The 20,597-nt window shown below is 42.9% G+C and overlaps 1 protein-coding gene across 3 annotated transcripts in view; it reads left to right on the top strand.

Moving 5' to 3' along the window:
- chd5 (chromodomain helicase DNA binding protein 5) overlaps positions 1 to 20,597 on the top strand; it is a 77,044-nt gene that overhangs the window by 22,313 nt on the left and 34,134 nt on the right. For all 3 annotated transcript variants that reach the window (XM_052039345.1, XM_052039346.1, XM_052039344.1), the window contains exons 4-15: positions 3,623 to 3,873; positions 4,419 to 4,549; positions 4,793 to 4,919; positions 6,666 to 6,832; positions 7,529 to 7,753; positions 8,943 to 9,146; positions 11,426 to 11,634; positions 12,436 to 12,567; positions 13,748 to 13,856; positions 14,205 to 14,396; positions 17,083 to 17,283; positions 18,515 to 18,652. In XM_052039345.1, coding sequence (XP_051895305.1) covers positions 3,623 to 3,873; positions 4,419 to 4,549; positions 4,793 to 4,919; positions 6,666 to 6,832; positions 7,529 to 7,753; positions 8,943 to 9,146; positions 11,426 to 11,634; positions 12,436 to 12,567; positions 13,748 to 13,856; positions 14,205 to 14,396; positions 17,083 to 17,283; positions 18,515 to 18,652 — 2,086 coding nt within the window. The remainder of the gene's footprint in view (positions 1 to 3,622; positions 3,874 to 4,418; positions 4,550 to 4,792; positions 4,920 to 6,665; positions 6,833 to 7,528; positions 7,754 to 8,942; positions 9,147 to 11,425; positions 11,635 to 12,435; positions 12,568 to 13,747; positions 13,857 to 14,204; positions 14,397 to 17,082; positions 17,284 to 18,514; positions 18,653 to 20,597) is intronic.

Genomic DNA, 20,597 nt, shown 5'->3' with positions numbered 1-20,597 from the left:
TTACTGGCAGGATCAGTCTTTCATTACATTGTTAAAGTGTTCAGTTAAAGGTCTTTGCTGCATCTTCAGGGTGTCTTAATAGGAGAGCTGGTGGTTATGGTGGGCTGAAGGGCCTGTTTTGTGCTGTATGGTTCATTGGAATGAAATGTTAGTTACATTTTGGTGCCAGCAAAGATTCCATATGTAAGTACTCTCTAGAATTAAAGTGTGTTGATTTCCTTTGTGGTCTATATGAGGTGGGGTTGTGACCTATCTATTTGTACAAGTTAGAATGGTGCAGCACAGAAAGATGCTATTCAGTCCATTGTGCCTGAGCAGGGTGGTTGACAGGGTTATTCAATTAGTTGTATTCCTGCTCTTTCCCCATAACTAACTTAAGTTTTTTTTTCAAGTTTGTCTAATTCTAGATATGGTTGTTACTGTTTAATCTCCTTGCACCAACCTGTCAGCCATTGTGTTTAAGAACACAATATTCTCTGTGTAAATTAAAAGAAGAGATTTTCTCATATCACTTTAAGTACATCCTCTGTTTATCAAACCCTTTGCTACTGAAAACAATACTTCTTTATAAAAGTAAAATATGTGAATGTTGGAGATTTGATATAAAAATAGATAATACTGGAAATACTCAGATCAACAATGTCTGTGGGACAAATATAATATTTCAGCTTGATGGCTTTGTCTCGCCTGGGTTTTTCTCCCTTTCTTCCATCGTTGGTGGTCCCACTCACCACAGTTCCCTTCTTACGGTTACTACTTTAAGGTAACAGGTCAAATTTAAGATTCTTGGTAAAAGAACTGGAGGCAAAATGAGGAAAAGTTTTTTTTTGAACAGACTACATTCCAGACCACAGTTTGCCATCTGAAGGAGTGATGGCAGCAGACTTGCTACTGAAATTTAAAGGGTGTTGGATACAAAGTTGGAGGTGCAATATCTGTAGTGTTGTGGGGAAAGAGCAGTGGCCTGTTGGAAGAGAAGCAGCATCTTATCCATGGGCTGAATGAGATGGGCTGCCATATCATTGTTGTCATGCACCCCAAGGCTTTTCATAATATTTTGTTATAAAATCCTCACTTCTATGACCAACTACCGGTCACCCTTAATATTTCCTTGTTTGTCTCATGGCCCATTTATCTTTCTGCCTCCTGTGAAGTGTTTTGGGACACTTTTGTATGTTGAAACCCTGACTAAACATTTAAAAGTTTGCAGCCAGCTTCCTGGTGGAACGTTGCCTGTCTTGGAATCTGGAACTCTCACCCCACCAAAGACTGTGTATGCTCGAGAGCAGCTGGGGTTCTAAAGATGAGGTTGCTAGGTTTTTGCTAGATAAATCGATCTAGGGAAATGGAGCCAGGTTGGAAAAATATAGTTGAGTTATATGTCAGCTGTGATCTAATTCAGTAGCAGGTTAGACAACCTTCCATTCCAATTCACTGTCTATTGCTCTTTTATACATTTTTTTAAATCCACCATGTGATGTTAGCATTGCTGGCAACACCACCATTTAATGCCCGTCTTTTATTTCCTTGAGCAGATGACCTGTTGCCTTGAACCACTCCTAATCTACAAAGTGGGGGCACTTCTAAGGTGCTGTTGGGTAGGGAGCTCCAAGATTTTGCTTCTGCAATGGTGAGAGAGCAGTGATAAATTTTGAAGTCAGCATGATTTGTGACTAGAAGGAAACCTGCAGGTTGTAACACTTTTATCCTGCTATTCCTTCTCCTCCCCTCCTCCCCCCCACCCCAACTCTGAACTGGTAAGGTCACCACTTCAGAAGGGTGTTTTAATTCACTTGTGGGAAGTGGGTGTTGTTGACTAAGTCTTGCTAACTTGTTGCAGTGCATTCTTCAGGTGGTATGCACGTCAGCCATGGTGTATAGGTGGTAGAGGGAGTGACTATTCAGCATGCTAATTAAACAGGTGTTTTGTCCTGAATGATATTGAGCTTCATTGGTGTTGGAGCTCCCCAGATCAGGTAGGGGAAGCGTGTTCTGTCGAACCTCTTGTGGAAAGCTTTTGGTGAGTCATTTGCCACAGAAAACTCATTCTCTGAGCTTCTCTTTTAGTCGTTATAGAATCTTAATAATGTATCTTTGGTCTATGTCAAGCAAGACTTTCTATTAAATTAAACAGGAATGGTAGTGTGGAAATTACTGTCCCCAATTAATGTACTGTGGACACATCTTCCTTCATCCCATCCCTCTTCTCTCCTCTTTCTCCTCCTCCCCAAACCTCTCTCCTCCATCCCCAACCTTTCTCCCCCACCCCACCTCTCCTTCCTTTCGCACTACTTGGTGATATTCCCAGGTTGAACTAGCCCTAGACTACCTACACTTGAGATAACTTGGGGACGTCAGCTATTTCTTCTTGAGTTTCTGAATGGTGCCAATGACCTGTACCCCAGAAATTGGTAGAGGATTGAAAAGTGAATATTGAATAGGGCAAAAACTGTTTCTGTTGAAACCCCCACCTATGTTTTTGTTAACTCCAGTATCACCTATTCCACTGTGCTGCTGGCAGGCTGACCACACTCAATCCTGCACAAGTCTGAACTCATCTAAACTCTGCTGCCTTATTCCACCTTTCACCTGCTCTAGATCATACATCATCTCACCTTGTGGCTCCTGATTCAGCAGTGCTTTGATTTTAAAATGTGCATGTTTCTTTTTAAATTCCTGCATGCCCTCAAACTTCCCTTTCTCTGTACTGTCCTCCAGCCCAACAACACCTCAGCCTGAAATCCTCTAACTCTGGCAACTTGCACAAATCTGATTTTCATCGCTCTGTCATCACCAGGCCTGCCTTAGTTCTAATCTCTGGAAATTTCCTCCCGAACCCCTCAACTTCTCTCTCTGCTACTTCCTAAACTTTTTTGCTTTGTATGATTTGGTTTAAGAGCAGAATTTTTCTCTGACCCTGAAGTGAGGCAGTCAATGTCATAAAAATACATTACAATGCTTGTCAGGTGTCTTTGTAAACTCAGATTCGGTTGTGACCCGAGGTTTGGAAAACTGCTATTCTCTGCTTTTTAAATTGCTACTTTAAATCTACCCATCTGACCAAGCAAAGGAATTCAGGACAAACTTCTTCACCCAGTGAATGGTGAGAGGGTGGAACTCAGAATCACAAGCGTAATTGAGCCAACAAGTTGATGAGATTTATTTATTAGTCACATGTACATTGAAACACACAGTGAAATGCATCTTTTGTGTAGAGTGTTCTGGGGGCAGCCCGCAAGTGTCGCCACGCTTCTGGTGCCAACATAGCATGCCCACAAGTGTTCTTAAGGGGAAGCTGGATAAGCACCTGGGTAAAGGAATGAGAAGGATGAATTGATTGTGCTGGAAAGGGGCTTCTAAGGAGCGTAAACGTTGGATTGGACCAGTTGGACTGAATAGCCTACGTAATGCAATGTAAAAATTTCACTGTAATTATTCCTCACTATCCGTGTCAATTTTGATCTGGTAATGCTCATGTGAAGTGCTTTGAGGCACCTAATTACATGAAAGGTGCTATGTAAGTGCAAGTTATTTTGAAATTGTTAGTGCTCAGTTGTTACCTTCAGTTTATCTAAGTACCTTAAATACAATGTTCATTGTTGTATCCTCTATTCTCCATTAGGCCACTCATTGCCAAGAAAAATCCAAAAATCCCCATGTCAAAAATGATGACAGTGCTTGGTGCAAAGTGGCGGGAATTCAGTGCCAATAACCCTTTCAAAGGGACCTCGGTGGCTGCAGCAGAGGTGGCAGCAGCTGCTGTGGCGGCTGCGGTAGAACAGGTGATCGTGGCTCCATCCGTACCAATTCAGGTGCCGCCCCCTGTACAGCCTCCAGCCCCTCTAAGGAAAGCCAAGACCAAAGAAGGAAAAGGTAATAGTTCCGTGACAGTAAAGAGAGCACAGCCACCTGTTTCAAATTACAGAATAGTCATTAATCAGAGGAAAGCAATGTATAATGATTGTCGCAAGAATTTAAGTGCAGAAATTTGTCGTGACTTGGAATAACTGCCTGAGAGGTGACATTTGGAAGGGAATTGGATAAATACTTGACAATAGAATGCTTGCAATATTTTGATGGCCTTGCCAAGGAATTGACAAAGATTTGCATCACTGGGTCCTAATGGGATGTCCTCATGTGTGGATGTTGCTAATTACAGGATTGAGCTCTGTTGTGATTTTTAACCCCTATGGCTAAATAACCTTCTAATGTTCACTATCTATACTTGCACAGGAAAGAGGCTGATTGTGGGCAAGTAATATCAGGTGTGGTGGTTAGGAACTGCAATCCACTACGAGTCACTGTTCTCGGGACAGGAGGGCTTAAAGCTAAATGCGAAGGAAGGATCAAAATATGGATTTGTTGTAGGAATCCACTGCGTCCCGTGTATAACTGTGGTTATCACTGTTTGTTCCCAGGGCCAGGGGTCCGGAAGAAAAGCAAAAGTACTCGAGCTGCTGAATTGAAGAAGAAAGGGAAAGGGAAGAAGATGGTTTCCCTGAAAATCAAATTAGGAGGATTCAGTGGCAAACGGAAAAAGGAATCTTCGGTAAGATGAGACTTGTTTCAGGCTTGTTGATGTTCCTGACTGAGGAATTCTGATGGCATGTCCTTCACTAATCTTGAACTTGTATCTGTACATGGCTCATAGGTGGCAATTAATGATATCTCATTTGGAGGAGGTGATGGTGAGGTTGGTACTTATGGAACTCGATCCCAGCAGGGTTAATAAAGGAATGTGGCAACCTGAAACCTTAAATTCTCCTTGTACTTGTTATGTTCATGTCCACAGAGTGATGAAGATGACCATGGTGAATCTGATCTGGACAGTGCCAGTGTCCATAGCTGCTCCGTACGATCCGAGGGCTCGGCTGGTTTGGGCAAGAGGAGGAGGAAAGGTGGCAAGAGAAAGAAGAAATGTAAACAATCAACTCCTTCCTGAAAGATTCTGTTTGGATGCATTGAGTCGCAGTGTTTTCCCTCGAAGCACTTGCTACACTGTGCAAGGCAATTGCATAGATGGGGACCAATTGTGGTCTAATCAATAGATCCAGCACATGAGGTACCCAAGGCAGATGGAAAGAGGAGTCTTGATCAATTCCTGGTCTGTAGTGAACTATCTGATCTTGGCTGTAGTGGTGCAATGCTCGGAGATAGCCTTGTTATTGTCGAGTGAGCAAGTGAGAAATATGACGAGAGCTTGTGCTTTTGAGCTATGACTGGGTACAATGTTCTCTGCCTGGGTAAGTGCATGATTCCCACATGGGATACAGGACAGGAGGAGGCTATTCAGCCCCTCCAGCCCATACCATCATTCAATTTGAAAATATTTCATCTGGACCTTGGTTCAGTTTATACACTTGTGCTTTATATTCATTGACTTTCCTAAACCTAGTAAAACTGCAGTCCAAAAAAAACATCTGTTGATTCCCAAACTTTTGAAAGAGTGTGTTCGATGCTCATTTTATGGATAAAATGCTCCCTGATTTTGTTCCTGAAAGGTCCAGTTCTAATTTTAAGCTTGTGTCCCTGATTTGCTTCATCAAAGGGAATAGCTTCTCTCTGATCAACCCATTTTACCCTACTAACATTTTAAATGTCTCATTCTAAGGACTCCTTAATCTTCTGTATACTGGGAAATACAATCTGACCCTATGCAACCCTTGCAACTTAACCTTCTAAGCCTGGGGACTGATGAGGACAAAATTTTAAAAGATGTAGACTGGGCATAATGTTCATTACCTGGGATTGTACATGATTCCCACATGGGATATAGGAGCAACAAGACTTAACAAGGTGTTTTTGTTTTTAAAAGAAAACACTTGAGTTTTATAAATAAGAGGAACAGGATATTAAAGCAGTGAAATAATTATAGAATTCAACAGGACTCAGCTAGGTAATGTGGACAATTCAGGGCTGCACCCTTCGGGAAAGATGTTGAGGCTCTGGAAAGGAGATGAAGTAGGATTACCCGGATGGCACTGAGGATGAAGGACTTCACTTTTGAGAAGTTTGAAAAACTAGGACTGTTCACCTTGGAACAGAAAAGATTGAGGATGAAGAGGTGACCTGATAAAGGTTGTTGAGAAGATAGATTTTGATAGAGAAGAAAGAGCTAACTCTTCTGGCTGGAGTCAATTACCGGAGGACACAGATTTAAAATGATCGGTTAAAGATTCAGTGTAGGGATGAGGAGAATTCTTTTCACTCAGAATTTTTCAGGTCTGGAACAATCTACGAGGAAAACAGTAGGCTAATTCCACAATTCTAAAATTTTAATTTTTAAAGCCCCCCTCACCACCACTGACCCCATGAGCTCCTGATTCTGGTTTAAAACTTGTTTAGTTCCTTATACATGTTAATGCATACTTTTCCTCCTCTGGGCATCTGGGTTACATTAAAATCTAGTCACAATATGCTGCCTCCCCCTCCATCTCATTTTCTCAGAATCTCCCCATGTCTTTGAAAACCTTAGTGCAGTGTTATTAATTCACTTTTCTTTAAGAAAGTGTCTTCGACCCTGGAGATTTCCAACACTAAAAATAAAAAAATAAAAATTACCCCCAAAAAATAAAGTTGCAATTTGGAGTTGCAGTCCAATTACCCCTTCAGTGCACTGTGTTGGGATGCCATGATTTCCCTGACTCATTTCTTTTAATTCCCAGTGGAAGAAGGTGATGGCTATGAGACAGATCACCAGGACTACTGTGAAGTTTGCCAGCAAGGAGGGGAAATTATTTTGTGTGATACCTGTCCCAGGGCCTATCATTTAGTCTGCCTGGACCCTGAGATGGAGAAGGCCCCAGAAGGGAAGTGGAGTTGTCTGCACTGTGTAAGTATCAGCTTCTGTTCGGTTGCAATTGTTGGTGTGAATTTGCTCTGTGGGTTTTAATGTTGTTAATCTTAAGAAATATATAGATAAATGAACCTCCCACCTACAGTTTGATACTCAACCACACAAGAGCAGGAAGCTCCCACAATGGTGTTCCACCTTACCCCAATATAAGCAAGCAAGTGACCTGATGACAGCCCAGTACTAGAAAATGGATGTGTTTGCGTGAAATCAGTGATGCAGGCTTTGGCACAGAAATTCAATGAATCTTCCATTTTCCCTTCATTTAGCCCTAATGCTGTAATGCCCATCATGACTGAATATTCAGCCCACTGCCGCATTCACTGTGACTGGGATGTGGGTGTCACTGACAATGCTGATGTGCCCATCTTTCATTGCTCTTGATAAAGTCGTGGTGGGATGTTACCTTGAACCATTGCATTCCAGTGAACATGCTGCCAGAATGCTGTAGGATATCAAGTGCCTGGATTTCAGTGTGGTACTGAGGAAAGCGAGGTAAGATATTTCCAAGTCAGGAAGGTGTGAGACTCAGAATTGTTCATGTTCTGAAGACAAAGAGTCTGTTTTCCTTCCAGCTGTGGCTGAAGTTAGTTTGGTGAGATGATGCTGCTGGCTGTCTGTGATTGTGGTATCATGCACCCCGTAAAAATTATCCTTTGCAATCAATCACTCCAGGAAAAGGAAGGAATTCAGTGGGAGGCCAAAGAGGATGAAGAGGATGAAGATGAAGACGAGGGTGTGGATGAAGAAGACGACGATCACATGGAATTCTGCCGTGTCTGCAAGGATGGGGGCGAGCTGCTGTGTTGTGACTCTTGTCCTTCCTCTTATCACATTCACTGCCTTAACCCCCCACTGCCCGAGATCCCAAATGGGGAGTGGATTTGTCCTCGTTGCCTGGTGAGTCTAACTGAGCACAGGGTGTACTGACCTTCTTCAAGTGCCTCTAGGTTTCCATCCTGTTGTTTGCTTATTTCTCTAAAGCAGGGGTTTGGATATTTGGGTTGGATATGATTCTCAGGGATGATCAGAAGTTAACAAGCTGGAGTATTGTCAGCACCTTTGACAACATGTTGTAATAGTGCTCTGAGTCTACTGAACATGTGCAGTGACATCAAACATTGCACAAAGCTTGCTTGTAGTAAACATTGCCATGATTCTCTGTGAGAATACTGACGTTTGCATGACTGTCAGTTTTAGGGGTCCACCCTATCTGGGCTGCTACTGGGCACCCATTGGTTTGAGGTACCCATCAGTTTCCTGGTACTTTCCATTGTTGCTGGTTGCCCCCGTGCCCCTCCCTCATGTTGATGTACTCAGCAACTACCCTGTCCCCAATTGTATGCCTAACTTTAGCCCTCCTACCACCCCCCAACCCATATCATCTGTTCAACTCTTTTCTCCCCACCACCCTCCCCATCATGGACATGCCTCCCCCTCCCAAAATGATCAATTGCCTGATCACTTTCTACACGTGATCCTCTCTAAAACTCATTTCCCCACAGTGGAATCCTTGAATCTCGTGTGTTAGAATGTCAGAGACCATTCAACTGGCCACTTCCAAAGTTGCTGTGGGTCAGATTTGACTTGTAAATCATGGTTTGGCCATCCCTCTCCATACCATTGGCTGGGCCTTTTCCTCCAAGTTCATTATACTTTTCGGGCGATTTGAACCTATGACCTCTGGGTGTACCACAAACTGGAGAATAATAGATACCGAAGATACAATAGATACATAGATACATGGGAAAGGAAAAGTTATCCATTGAGTACCGGTGGACTGCATGTGATGTATTTACAGCCATGTGTGTGTACACGCCTGCATTTGTGTATGTTCATACAGCAGACTCAGTCTCTTAGATCGTACAAATCTTGTTCGACTGAAGTCCTAAAGTCCCCTGCAGGTGTGGGATAAGATTTTGTGATGTGAAAACACAACTGGAGCTGAAAAAGGTAGAAGAGAGTTGGGAATGCAACAGATTGGTTAGGGAGAAGACATAATGTTTTTACTGAAGGTTTGCTAGGGTATTTGTGTACAAGTTATATCAATCTGTCAAAAGTGATTGTGTATGTCTTTGTGCTATTTTAGTGCACACCCCTGAAAGGTAAAGTGCAGCGAATCTTGCACTGGACGTGGGGCTCTCCACCGCCACCACGCACTCCTTCAGGCCTAACAGATGGAGCTACCGATGCTGAACATCCCAAGCCCCTGGAAGGACGACCAGAGCGAGAGTTCTTTGTGAAATGGGTGGGGCGATCCTACTGGCACTGTTCTTGGGCCACAGAGCTGCAGGTAGGTTGAGTGAGCAAAGTCCTCTGGCCTGCTACAAGCTCATCCCTGCCCCAGAATAGCTGAGGTTCTTTGAGGCAATCGGTTCTCAGTTATCTTCTGTTTACCTGGTTCAAGTGTTCATTAGTTATACATGCATCCAACACTGTCAGCACCTTTTTTTTGTTACAGCTGATATATACTGTGCCCATTCTTATGGCAAAGAGTGATTTGTATATTGTGTCTATTGGTACTGGTTTATTATTGTCACTTGTACCGAGGTACAGTGAAAAACTTGTCTTGCATACCATTCGTACAGGTCAATTCATTACCCTGTACTACTTCAGTGCACTGTGTAAAAACAATAACAGGATACAGAGTAAAGTATCACAGCTACAGGGAAGAGCATTGCAGGTAGACAATAAGCTGCAAGGTCAAACAAGTCAGATTGAGGTCAAGAGTCCATCTTGAAAGAGAACTGTTCAATAGTCTTATCACCGAGGGATAGAAGCTCTCCTTGAGCCTGGTGTTATGTGCCCTCAGGCTCCTGTATCTTCTGCCATTGCAGCTTTGTGACATTCCAGAGTTTTGTTTTGAAGTATAGCCATCATTGTAATGGAGGAAACGCGACATCCACAGCAAGGTCCCACTAGCAGTAGTGATATAATACGTATTTAAATAAAGTTGAAATTCCATTGCACACTGCAGAGCTTAGGCATGAAAATAAGATCACTATAAGCTAAAGGAACTTCTGTATAGATGCAGAATAGAGCACTTGATGCAAAGTAGCTACACTGACAGGCTTGTGCTGCAAGTTTGCAGTGTTGCAGCAACAATCATAGACACAAAACATGTGAACCTCGAACACGGAAGCAAGCCGCCTAGGGAGGGTGACATCAGTCTCAGCATTGGTTAACTGACTCATTCTTATCCAGGCTTTCTCCTTTAAGTGACTGTGCCACAGCAAACTTTGCCCAAGATGCCTACCTCTTAAGGGATGAGTTAATGGGAGCTGCTGCTGAAGAGTTACTACCAGTTCAGGAGATTGTCACGTCAATTTATGGCTTTCGCTGGTCTTTGAAAGCTTGTGCAGAAAGCTGGCGATTTATGATACTTGTGTGCATGGCACATTATAGGATATGCATGTTAGACCTTGGTGTCATACCCTGCACAGCACAATCTAAGTGCAGAAGAACTTCTATTCTGTTTTGTCGTAAAGAAGTTGATTGAGGTCTGAATCTTGGCTATGGCAGTAGGGAAAACTTTCTGTTTTTCTTTGAACTAATTGTATTGGAGCTTTAACATCCACTTGATAGGGCAGAGAGAGTTTAAAGGTTACATCTCCTGTAATTTGGGCCTAGATTGCTTGCTTTAAGGGTCTGATGTGGTGACAAAACATGGTCAATGCTGTTGGGATGCTTGGCTTTGCTTTGGTATCCAGCAAAAAAAAATGATGCAGTGTTACACTGTGTAAGTGCAGAGAAATAGGCCATTTGGCTCAAATGATTCATGTTCCAAATGAATGTCCTTTTATCCTTCGTATCTTTAGATTCCTTTCTCCCTGTAGTTCTTAACTAGCTGCCACTTAAATGGAATGATGCCTCAATTACTGCTAACAGCCGGGAGTGCACATTCTCACCACTCTCTGGGTGAAGAAGTTTCTCCTGAATTTCCTAATAGGGTGGGTTACAAGAGAACATTTTGAAAAGAGGAGAAAGTAGCGAATTGGGGAGGAATTTCTAAGCTTAGACCTTCAATAGCAGAAGGCCTGGCCTTCAGTGATGGGACAATATGAATCAGATTTCCAAAAGCTATGGTAATTGGACACCAGCATAGAAACACACTTTTGCCCCAACTTGTCCATTTTATTCTTTAAACTGTACACAAACCTTCTCACATGTCTCTTCATCAAGCCAGCCAGCATATCCTCCTCTTATTTTCACCTTTGTGTTTATATCTAAGAGTATTAATGCAGTTAACCTCAGCTGCTGTCTGTGGAAGTGAGTTCCACATTTTAACCATTTTCAGGGTAAAGGGATTTCTGTTAAGTTCCGACTTGGATTTTTTAGTGTCTGTATTATTTACTGCCCCTATTTCTGGTGTCATCTGCAAGTGGAAATATCTTCTGAGAACCCTGTCAAATTCTTTGTTCCCCTCTGCCTCCGTCCACAATACATACACACGCACATGCACTCTTGTTGCTTCCTCTTCGGTTAGGTGGAAAGCGAGGTAATCTTGGGGGGAGCCAATTGACACAGCAGACGAGTGTGTTTAAATATTAAGCTGCTGTTGGTTCACTGCAGCTGGAGCTGTACCACACGGTGATGTTCCGGAACTTCCAAAGGAAGAACGACATGGATGAGCCACCACCATTCGACTACGGCTCTGGCGATGATGAGAAGAGCGAGAAGCGGAAGAATAAAGATCCACAGTGTGCGGCAATGGAGAAGCGGTTCTATCGATATGGCATCAAACCTGAGTGGCTGATCATCCAACGAATCATCAACCACAGGTGAGGAACCAATCAGAGAAAGGTATGGCCTTTCTGCCCCATTCAGTTAGATGATGGGTTACCTGTACTGTAGCCCCATCCACCTGTCGTGGTCTCTAACTCTGTCCACTAAACTCCATCAATCTGCGAAAAATTGCAGATAATGGAAATCTGAAATAAAAACAGAAAATTGAGCAGGTCAGGCAGTATCTGTAGAGTGGAAACAGAGTTAGTAGAGACATTGATCTGAAACATTAACTCTGTTTCTTTCTTCGTAGATGCTGCCTGATTGTTGAGTATCTTCAACATTTTCTGTTTTTCTTAAAACTCTTGTTGATTTAAGATTTGTCATTTTGATTTGAGCTTCATATCAGCAGGGAGAGGGTTCTAGATTTCCACCATTGTTTGCTTGAAGAAATGGTTCCTGACATCACTGCTGAACAATCAAGGTTTTATTTTAACGTTGTGCTCCTTTGCCACCAGAACAAGCAGTTCCTCTCTATCCAGCTGCACAGGGTTGGTTAATTCTTCAAAGGCATTACCTGTAAAAGGGTGCTTTTTAAAATAAAAGAAACCACTTGAAGCAAGGATTTGGTGATGCAGTTGAACTTATTGTTAATTTGTCTTTGGAAACTAAGCCATAATACAACCTTACTGTTTGAATATCCTGACTCATGCCTGGTACTGGACAGGTTAGCTATGGAGTCATGCCTGCGCTACACTCAAACCTTCCCAGGGAAGGTTCTGCTCAGATCTGCATCTAACTTTTACTCTTGATGTAACAGGATTAAAAAAAAATCATTTTTTCTCTTTTTTTTCCAGCTTTGATAAGAAGGGTGACTTACATTATTTGATTAAATGGAGGGATTTGCCATATGATCAGGCTACCTGGGAATTTGAAGAGTTTGACATTCCAGATTATGACACCATGAAGGAGATGTATTGGAATCACAGGTCAGTGTCTCTTTACAGAAGCAGAAGGCAACTTTTAATGAAAATCAAAAAAAGCCCATAGATTCTGAAAGTCTGAAATAAAAAAAAGCAAACAATACTGGAAACACTCAGCAGATCAGGCAGCATCTGTGGGAAGAGTTAATGTCTCAGGATGAAGGCGAACAAATTTTAGTGAACTCATTAATTGGTTTAGTACAACCAAACACTGCTCACCAAGCATAGCATGTACTGGTAAACCAAAGCAAAACCCCTTGATACTCCGGGCATGGAACTGAATTTCATTAATCTGGTAATCCATGGGCTAGCAAGACTGGTGGATTAATCAGACATTTACCGAAAAACAGCAATGTCCTTCAGAAAGAGAAACCTGTCACATATTCCTGGTCAGATATTCGTGTAACTCCAGTTCCAGAATCTGCTTTCTTAAATCTGTTGGTGGGATGTGAGTGTTGCAGGGTAAACCAGTGTGGATTGACCATTCCTGGTTTAGAAGGCACTTGTAATCTGCCACTTGAACTGCTTGAACAGTTTGCATGGTGAAGGTGCTTCCAAAACCCTCTTGGGTCAGGAATTCCAGTATTTTGACCCAATGATGTGCATTTCCCAGTTGAAGTGATGTGTGATTCTGGTGGTATAGGGTGATCTTGCACTTGTTATCCCGGTGCTTCTAGGTGGCAGAGGGAGGGGGAGTAAAAGAAGGAACTGTCAATGTTCGGCTGACTCTTGATGTTTAAAACTGCCTTCAACCCATAGGTTTGCTCTCACTTTAGTATGTGTAAATGTAAGCTTGCAAGCATTACCCACACAAAAAAAAAGCGGGGAGAGACATGGATCAGTGGAGACACGAGACTGTAGATGCTGGAATCTGAAGTGACAACCAATCTGCTGGAGGAACTCAGCGGGTTGAGCAGTGTCTGTTGGGGGGTGGGGGGGGGGGGGGGGGTAGAGGAAGGAATTGTTGACATTTTGGTTTGAAACACTGCATTAGAGACTTGGGTCCCTCTAGGTTGTTTAGTGACCTTTGTGGCATTTCAGGGTTAAGGCAGCCCCAGGAGAGGAGCAGGAGGACTGTGCAGCACAGATACGGGAGGGGAGGTTAATTATTGCTGCTGTTTTGTTCCTTTGATAATGGTACAATGGACATCACCTGCTCTGATCTTCCCCTCTCTTCTCCCTTCAGGCAGTTGATTATGGGTGAAGACATACGACCAGTGAGGAAGCTGAACAAGAAAGGACGGAAAGCTGGGGAGTTGATCTTTGACCCCCCCCCATGCCAGCCTGTTGTGGATGTAAGTGAACAGGTTGGGACAGGACCTCAGCACTGATGGGGCTGCCCCATTCTCAGGCCCTGGACAGTAAAAGCCAGACTTCAAAAGTGATTCATTTTGATATAGATTGTAACTTCCTCTACAACATCGTTACAAACACTTCCAGGTTTAGGTACAATAAAACCTCTGCATTCTGTCAGTTTTCTTGTAAACCAATGTGTCATTGAGAATTGGCAGATAGGGGGAATGCCTGATTGGGAGATCAGACCTGATTGGGACTAGTTATGCAGTTAACGCAGCTGAAGCTGCCACACTCTGCTGATCCTATTTTCCAAATGACTATGTAAATACCTTTCCTTCCAACCATAGCCGACCGTGAAGTTTGACAAGCAGCCGGATTACATTGATGCTACTGGAGGCAACTTGCACCCTTACCAGCTGGAGGGTCTGAACTGGCTGCGCTTCTCCTGGGCACAGGGCACAGACACCATCCTGGCCGATGAAATGGGATTGGGGAAAACTGTTCAAACCATTGTATTTCTGTACTCGCTCTTCAAAGAGGTGAGGAATAGTGGGACGTGACAGGTGGTGGTGGGGTGTGGTGAGTGCAAGGGTTGGGGATGCAGAGGCTAAAGCAGTCAGGAGTCAAGGGCTTGGGTGAGCATCTAAGATTTGGGGCTAGATTGTGTGGTTCAGGTGAACCTGTGTAAACATTCTTCTCAGCTTGTGTGTTGGACAGACGTTTTAGCTCATCACCCCAGAATGCTGACTTTTTCTTGGAGCCTGTCCTTCAACAATATCCCAACAATATCTCTTTGCTACAAACCATCATGGTTTAAGTTTGTACTTTGAATAACCCTGAATTGTCTCTAGACTATTCCAGCTGTTTAATGGGTAGTCAAGAATTTTCTTCTGAACCTTCTGTTTTGAACTCGGTATGCATCACTTGTTCCTCCTGTGCTGTGATGAAATAATTTGGGATTTATATAATTTCATTATTATATTGGTCTACATTTCCTTGAATCACAGTTTGGTACAAAAGTTTCCATTAAGTATTATTCAATTATATAATTTGAGCTGTGTCATCTGCTCTGATTCCTGAGTCAGGATATTGAGGGAATAGCAAATGCTGCTTAATGTTTGTCTGGGATCTTTTCAGTCTGTGATGTCACATGGACAACACACCTGGTGAATCAGTTCACTGCAGTATGATCCCAGGAATGAAAGGGTTAACGTATGGGGAGTGTTTGATGGCTCTGTCTTGTACTCAGTGGAGTTCAGAAGGATGAGAGGGGGGATCTAATTGAAACCTACTGAATACTGAAAGGCCTGGATAGAGTGGACGTGGAGAGGATGTTTCCATTAGTAGGAAAGTCTAGGATCCGAGGGCACAGCCTCAAAATAAGGGGATGTCCCTTTTAGAACTGAGATGAGGAGGAATTTCTTCAACCAGAGGGTGGCAAATCTGTGGAATTTGTTGCAACAGAGAGCTGTGGAGGCCAAGTCATTGGGTGTATTCAAGGCAGAGATTGATAGGTTAGGGATTACGGGGAGAATGGGGTGAGGTTATTAGAATTGATCCTCAAGGATGAGGTTATGGAATACCTAGAGGTGCAAGGCAAGATAGGTCCAAGCCAGCATGGTTTCATGAAGGGAAGATCCTGCCTGACCAACCTATTGGAGCTTTTTGAGGAAATCTCAGGTAGGGTAGATAAGGGAGAGGCGGTAAATGTTGTGTATTTAGAGTTTCAAAAGGCCTTCAACAAGGTGCCGCACAAGAGGCTGATTAATAAAATGAGAGGTCATGGAATTACAGGTAGGATAACAGAATGGGTGGAGCATTGGCTGGTTGGCAGAAAGCAAAGGGTGGGAATAAAAGGATCCTGTTCTAGTTGGCTACCGGTTACTAGTGGTGTTCTGCAAGGGTCGGTGTTGGGGCCCCTTCTTTTTACTTTGTACATTAACGATTTGGATGATGGAGTAAATGGTTTTGTGGCTAAGTTTGCAGATGACACCAAGATAGGTGGAGGAGTAGAGAGTATTGAGGAGACAGGAAGGTTGCAGAGAGACCTAGATAGTTTAGGAGAATGGGCAAGGAAATGGCAGATGAGATTCAATGTTGAGAAATGTGCAGTTGTACACTTTGGAAACAGAAATAAACGGGCAGATTATCATCTAGAAGGGGAGAAAATTCTTAAGTACAGAAGTACAAAGGGACTTGGGGGTACTCATGCAGGATACCCTAAAGGTTAACCACCAGGTCGGATCGGCGGTGAGGAAAGTGAATGCTATGTTGGCATTCATTTCGAGAGGTATAGTGTATAAAAGTAGGGAGGTGTTGATGAGACTCTACGGGGCACTAGTGAGGCCTCATTTGGAATACTGTGTGCAATTTTGGGCCCCATATCTTAAGAAGGATGTGCTAATATTGGAGAGGGTTCAGAGGGGATTTAAGAGGATGATTCCCGGAATGAAAGGGCTTACATATGATGAGCGTTTGTCGGCTCTTGGACTGTACTCACTGGAGTACAGAAGAATGAGAGGGGACCTCACAGAAACATTTAAAATGTTGAAAGGACTGGACAGAGTAGATGTGGTCAAGCTGTTTCCCTTGGTGGGTGAGTCCAGGACCAGAGGGCACAATCTTAGAATTAGAGGGTACAGGTTTAAAACAGAGTTGAGAAATTTCCTTAGCCAGAGGGTAGTGAATTTATGGAATTCTTTGCCATGTACAGCAGTGGAGGCCAGATCATTGGAGGCGTTTAAGGGGGAGATAGTTAGTTATCTAATTAGTCAAGGTATCAAGGGATATGGGGATAAGGCCGGAAATTGGGGCTAGAAAGGAATAGTTCTTTTTTCTTTCTCATGGTCATTCCCCCGTTTCTCATTTTCTTTTTCCCTTTCTTTTCTTTGGAGCAGACTCGATGGGCCAAATGGCCTACTTCTGCTCCCTTGTCTTGTGATCTTGTGAGGAGAAAGAAATTGGCCATGATTGAATGGCAGAGTAGACTCAGTGGGCTGAATGGCCTAATTCTGCTCCAATATCTTAAGGTCTTATTACAGGCACAATGATAAGATTTAACAGGATGGGTGAGTTGTACAAATTAACATGATTTTAAGAATTAGGTGCAGATAAAGGCCACTGCTGGTCTAACTGTAGCTGCTATCCACATTCCTTTCTGTCTGTGGTAAAATTTCACCCTGTTGTTTTTCAGTTGTATATCTACCTCTGCCTTATTCTTACTAGGGACACTCGAAGGGACCTTTCTTAGTGAGCGCCCCACTGTCAACAATTATTAATTGGGAGCGGGAGTTCATGATGTGGGCTCCGTACTTCTATGTGGTAACTTACACTGGAGACAAAGACTGCAGAGCTGTCATCCGTGAGAACGAATTCTGCTTTGATGAGAATGTTTTCAAGAGTGGGAAAAAAACCTTCAGGATGAAGGTGAGTGTCTCGCCTTTTTTCCTTTGTTTTTTAATTCACAGGATGTGGCTGTCATTGAGTTCCAGCGTTTGATGTCCATCTCTTGAGAAGGTGGTGAGCCTCTGCCTTGAACCATGAGTTCCTGTGGTGATGATGCTCCCACCACTCTAAGGTTGGGAGGTTCAGGATTTGGACTCGGTGACTAAAGGAATAACTGATATGCATCTGAGGTTAGTGTTGGACTTGGAAATGAACCTGGATGTGGTGCAACAAACTATCAGCTGGAGGAACTCGATGGGTCGAGCAGCATTTGTGGGAGGAAAGGAATTGAAAAGAAAAAGACTATTCTTTTCCTCCCACAGATGCTCCTCAACTTGTTGAGTTCCTCCAGCAAATTGTTTGTTGCTCCAGATTCCAGCATTTGTAGACTCTGGTGTCTGTCTGGTAGTTGTGGTGTTCCCAATGGTTTCAGCTTGATGAAGATTGGGAGATGCTATCAAAGAAGGTTTGGTGAATTGCTGCAATGTACTTTGAAGTTGGTACACGCTGCAGCCGTGGTGCCCAGGTGGTGAAGTGAATGAATTTTTAACGTGGTGGATAGAATGCTAATCCAGTGAACTGCCTTGTCCTGGTCAGCAAACCGTGATTCACTTGAATGTGAACATTTTTTTTTATGGCCTTAGTAAATCAGTTGTAGTACGTAGTTAATCTCTGGTTAATGTTGAGGTGACTAATGTTTGCTGGGATATGAGGTTCGGCAGTATTATGGGCTCAGTGCCCATGGGCAAGGATAGGAAAAATATTTTGGGGCTCTCTCTCTTGATTGTAGTCAAGTGACCTATGCTGGGAAGGACAGAGCTGAACCCCACCTGTGATGCACTCTGACCAAATAGCCTTCTGGACCTGAGTCTAGGCTTGTGAAAATTGCCCATCTGGATGAGGAATTTAAGGGGGAACCATTGAATTGAACACAGGAAACTTGTGTTTTTTTGGGGGGGAAGGGAGGAGGTGGGAAAGGCAGTGAAATATCCTTCCTTCTTTCTGGGTCTAATTGAGTATGGGGGCTGAAAATGAGGTGGATTTACTTGGTGATCCCAATGGAAGAAACCCATTATCCCTCACAGTAACGTACTGTGCATTTACTGCTCTTGTTGGCTTGGTTTGATTTGCGTACCCTGGGCCTGTCTTCTTGCCCGAGTGATCAGTATGTTTGGGATTTATAAAACTGAGAGAAACCATTTTCTTTTTTCAGAGTGAGGCACAAATAAAGTTCCATGTTCTGCTCACATCATATGAGATGATCACCATTGACCAAACGATTCTCGGATCCATTGACTGGGCATGTCTCGTGGTAGACGAAGCTCACAGGCTGAAAAATAACCAGTCCAAAGTAAGTATGAGGTGGTTTCGTTGCCCTTGGAGGACAGTCTGCTGGGCCGGTGGGTTCATTGTCTCTAATCTGGTGACCTCCATTGGGAGGAATTTGTGCAGCAATAATTCTGGGGTTTCAACATTCCATGTCGATCCTCACAGGTGAAGAATGGTGTCTGATGTCTTTGAAATCCGTATACTGTATAGTCGGAGAATTGAGAGGAAGGTAGAAGTAATGATTAGCTTGATAAATAATTAGATTACTGCTAATGGAGGATCGTCGAAGTGTAAAGGTTTTCAGCCTCTGGTGGTCATTCAGCTCAGCATTTTGACGCTGGCATTTTGCTGGTACAATCTAAAACTAATTGTACTCTCCCCGCTGTGCTGTATCTTCCTGTTCCAGTGCTTGTGGAAGTTTCCTTTAATGTCATCATCAGGCATCCATGGGGAATGGGGGTCTGGTTGCATGAGAATTGCTCAGAAAAAACATTACTGCACATCACGCTAATCTATGTCTAAAGCTTTAAATAAATTGCTGACCTACATGTCATCTCCTTACCCTTATAAATAACAATGGTTTACTCTGCAGTTCTGTACTTTAAGGCCAAAGAGTATTGATGTAAAATACAGAAAACATAAATCAAATGAATGACTGTACTCACCATCACATGAAGTGCCAAATTGTCAGAGAATGTTGCTACTAATCAGCCAACAACAGCACTACCCTTGTGTATAAACATAAATAAACTAAAAATGTCTTTTCACACTTATTTTGCATAACATTTGAAATAAAATTGGAGTTTATTTTCATTAAAAACAAGACAATTTTATGAAGTCTATGCATAGACTGTTACCAGCCGAGCCTAGCCCACTTAAACTAAAATCACTTAATTCTAAATGTCCAAAGGGCAGTGCAATTTATTCACTGTGTTCTGGATACTCTAACAGCATTTCATCACGTTCAACAGAACTTTCACGAGTTGAAGTCAAAGGCATAGGAGATTTAGGCTTACTGACCTTCTTGAACAGATCGCTTGTTCTGCTTGCTTCTCTGCCTGCCTTGTGCAAAAAGTGTGAATGAAGCAATTTTGTTGCTGGAGGAGTTCCAAGGCATTTTTGAATCCTTCGGCAGCAATTTTCCAAGAGATTTTTTTCCTGTCTTCCCTTCTTGATTGCTTTCCTCCCCTTGAACTTTAGGGTTGTTATGATTCAAACATTTTCTATGATTCAAAACATCTTCTATGATTTCAGCAGTACTTAATGTCACTATAACAGGAGCATCCTTGTCAAAGTGCTTAATATTCTTCGAATTTTTTGTTGGTTGTATGAGAATTCTGGATGCATAAATACTGGATAAATGAAAGTTTACTCTATATGAAAATAATATTCTCTCCTTCTGATGACGTGGTAATTTTTAATTGATTCCTCATCCAGAGGACTTAATCTTTGCCCATTCATTGTCTGACATTACAATGAATGTCCCTCCAACCTCCACCCACTCTGCCTCTTCTGCACCACCACTCCAGCTGTCTGTTCCTGAATGGTCCCATGTGTGGAGAAGGATCCAATCTGGAGCGTGGTCCAAGAACTGTTTTCTCAATCAGCTCCTAAATTCCCGCTACGTATCTCACTGGTTCCAAACCCAGCAATGATTTGGCTGCTCTCAAAAGTTTGAGTTCTGTCCATTCTGTGATGGGCTTAATCTGGTCCCCAGTTATCTGGGATTTCCACTTGCTACTCCAAAGAATCTTTATCATTGTCTTTGCCTGTAGAATCTCCCATTACTCTCATTTGTATCACTTGTTACTTGCTCTATTACACAGCTTCTCTAATTGCTGCCCAAAATCTTGCCCAAAACCAGTTATGTATGGTTTGCAGATGACGTGACAGTCATTGGCCCGATCACAAACAATAATGAATTGGCATACAGGGATGAGGTACAAAACCTGACAGCCTGGTGTTCT

Source organism: Pristis pectinata, chromosome 26, assembly GCF_009764475.1.
Source record: "Pristis pectinata isolate sPriPec2 chromosome 26, sPriPec2.1.pri, whole genome shotgun sequence".
Lineage (NCBI taxonomy): Eukaryota > Metazoa > Chordata > Chondrichthyes > Rhinopristiformes > Pristidae > Pristis > Pristis pectinata.
This window is presented reverse-complemented; position numbering and strand designations above follow the sequence as displayed.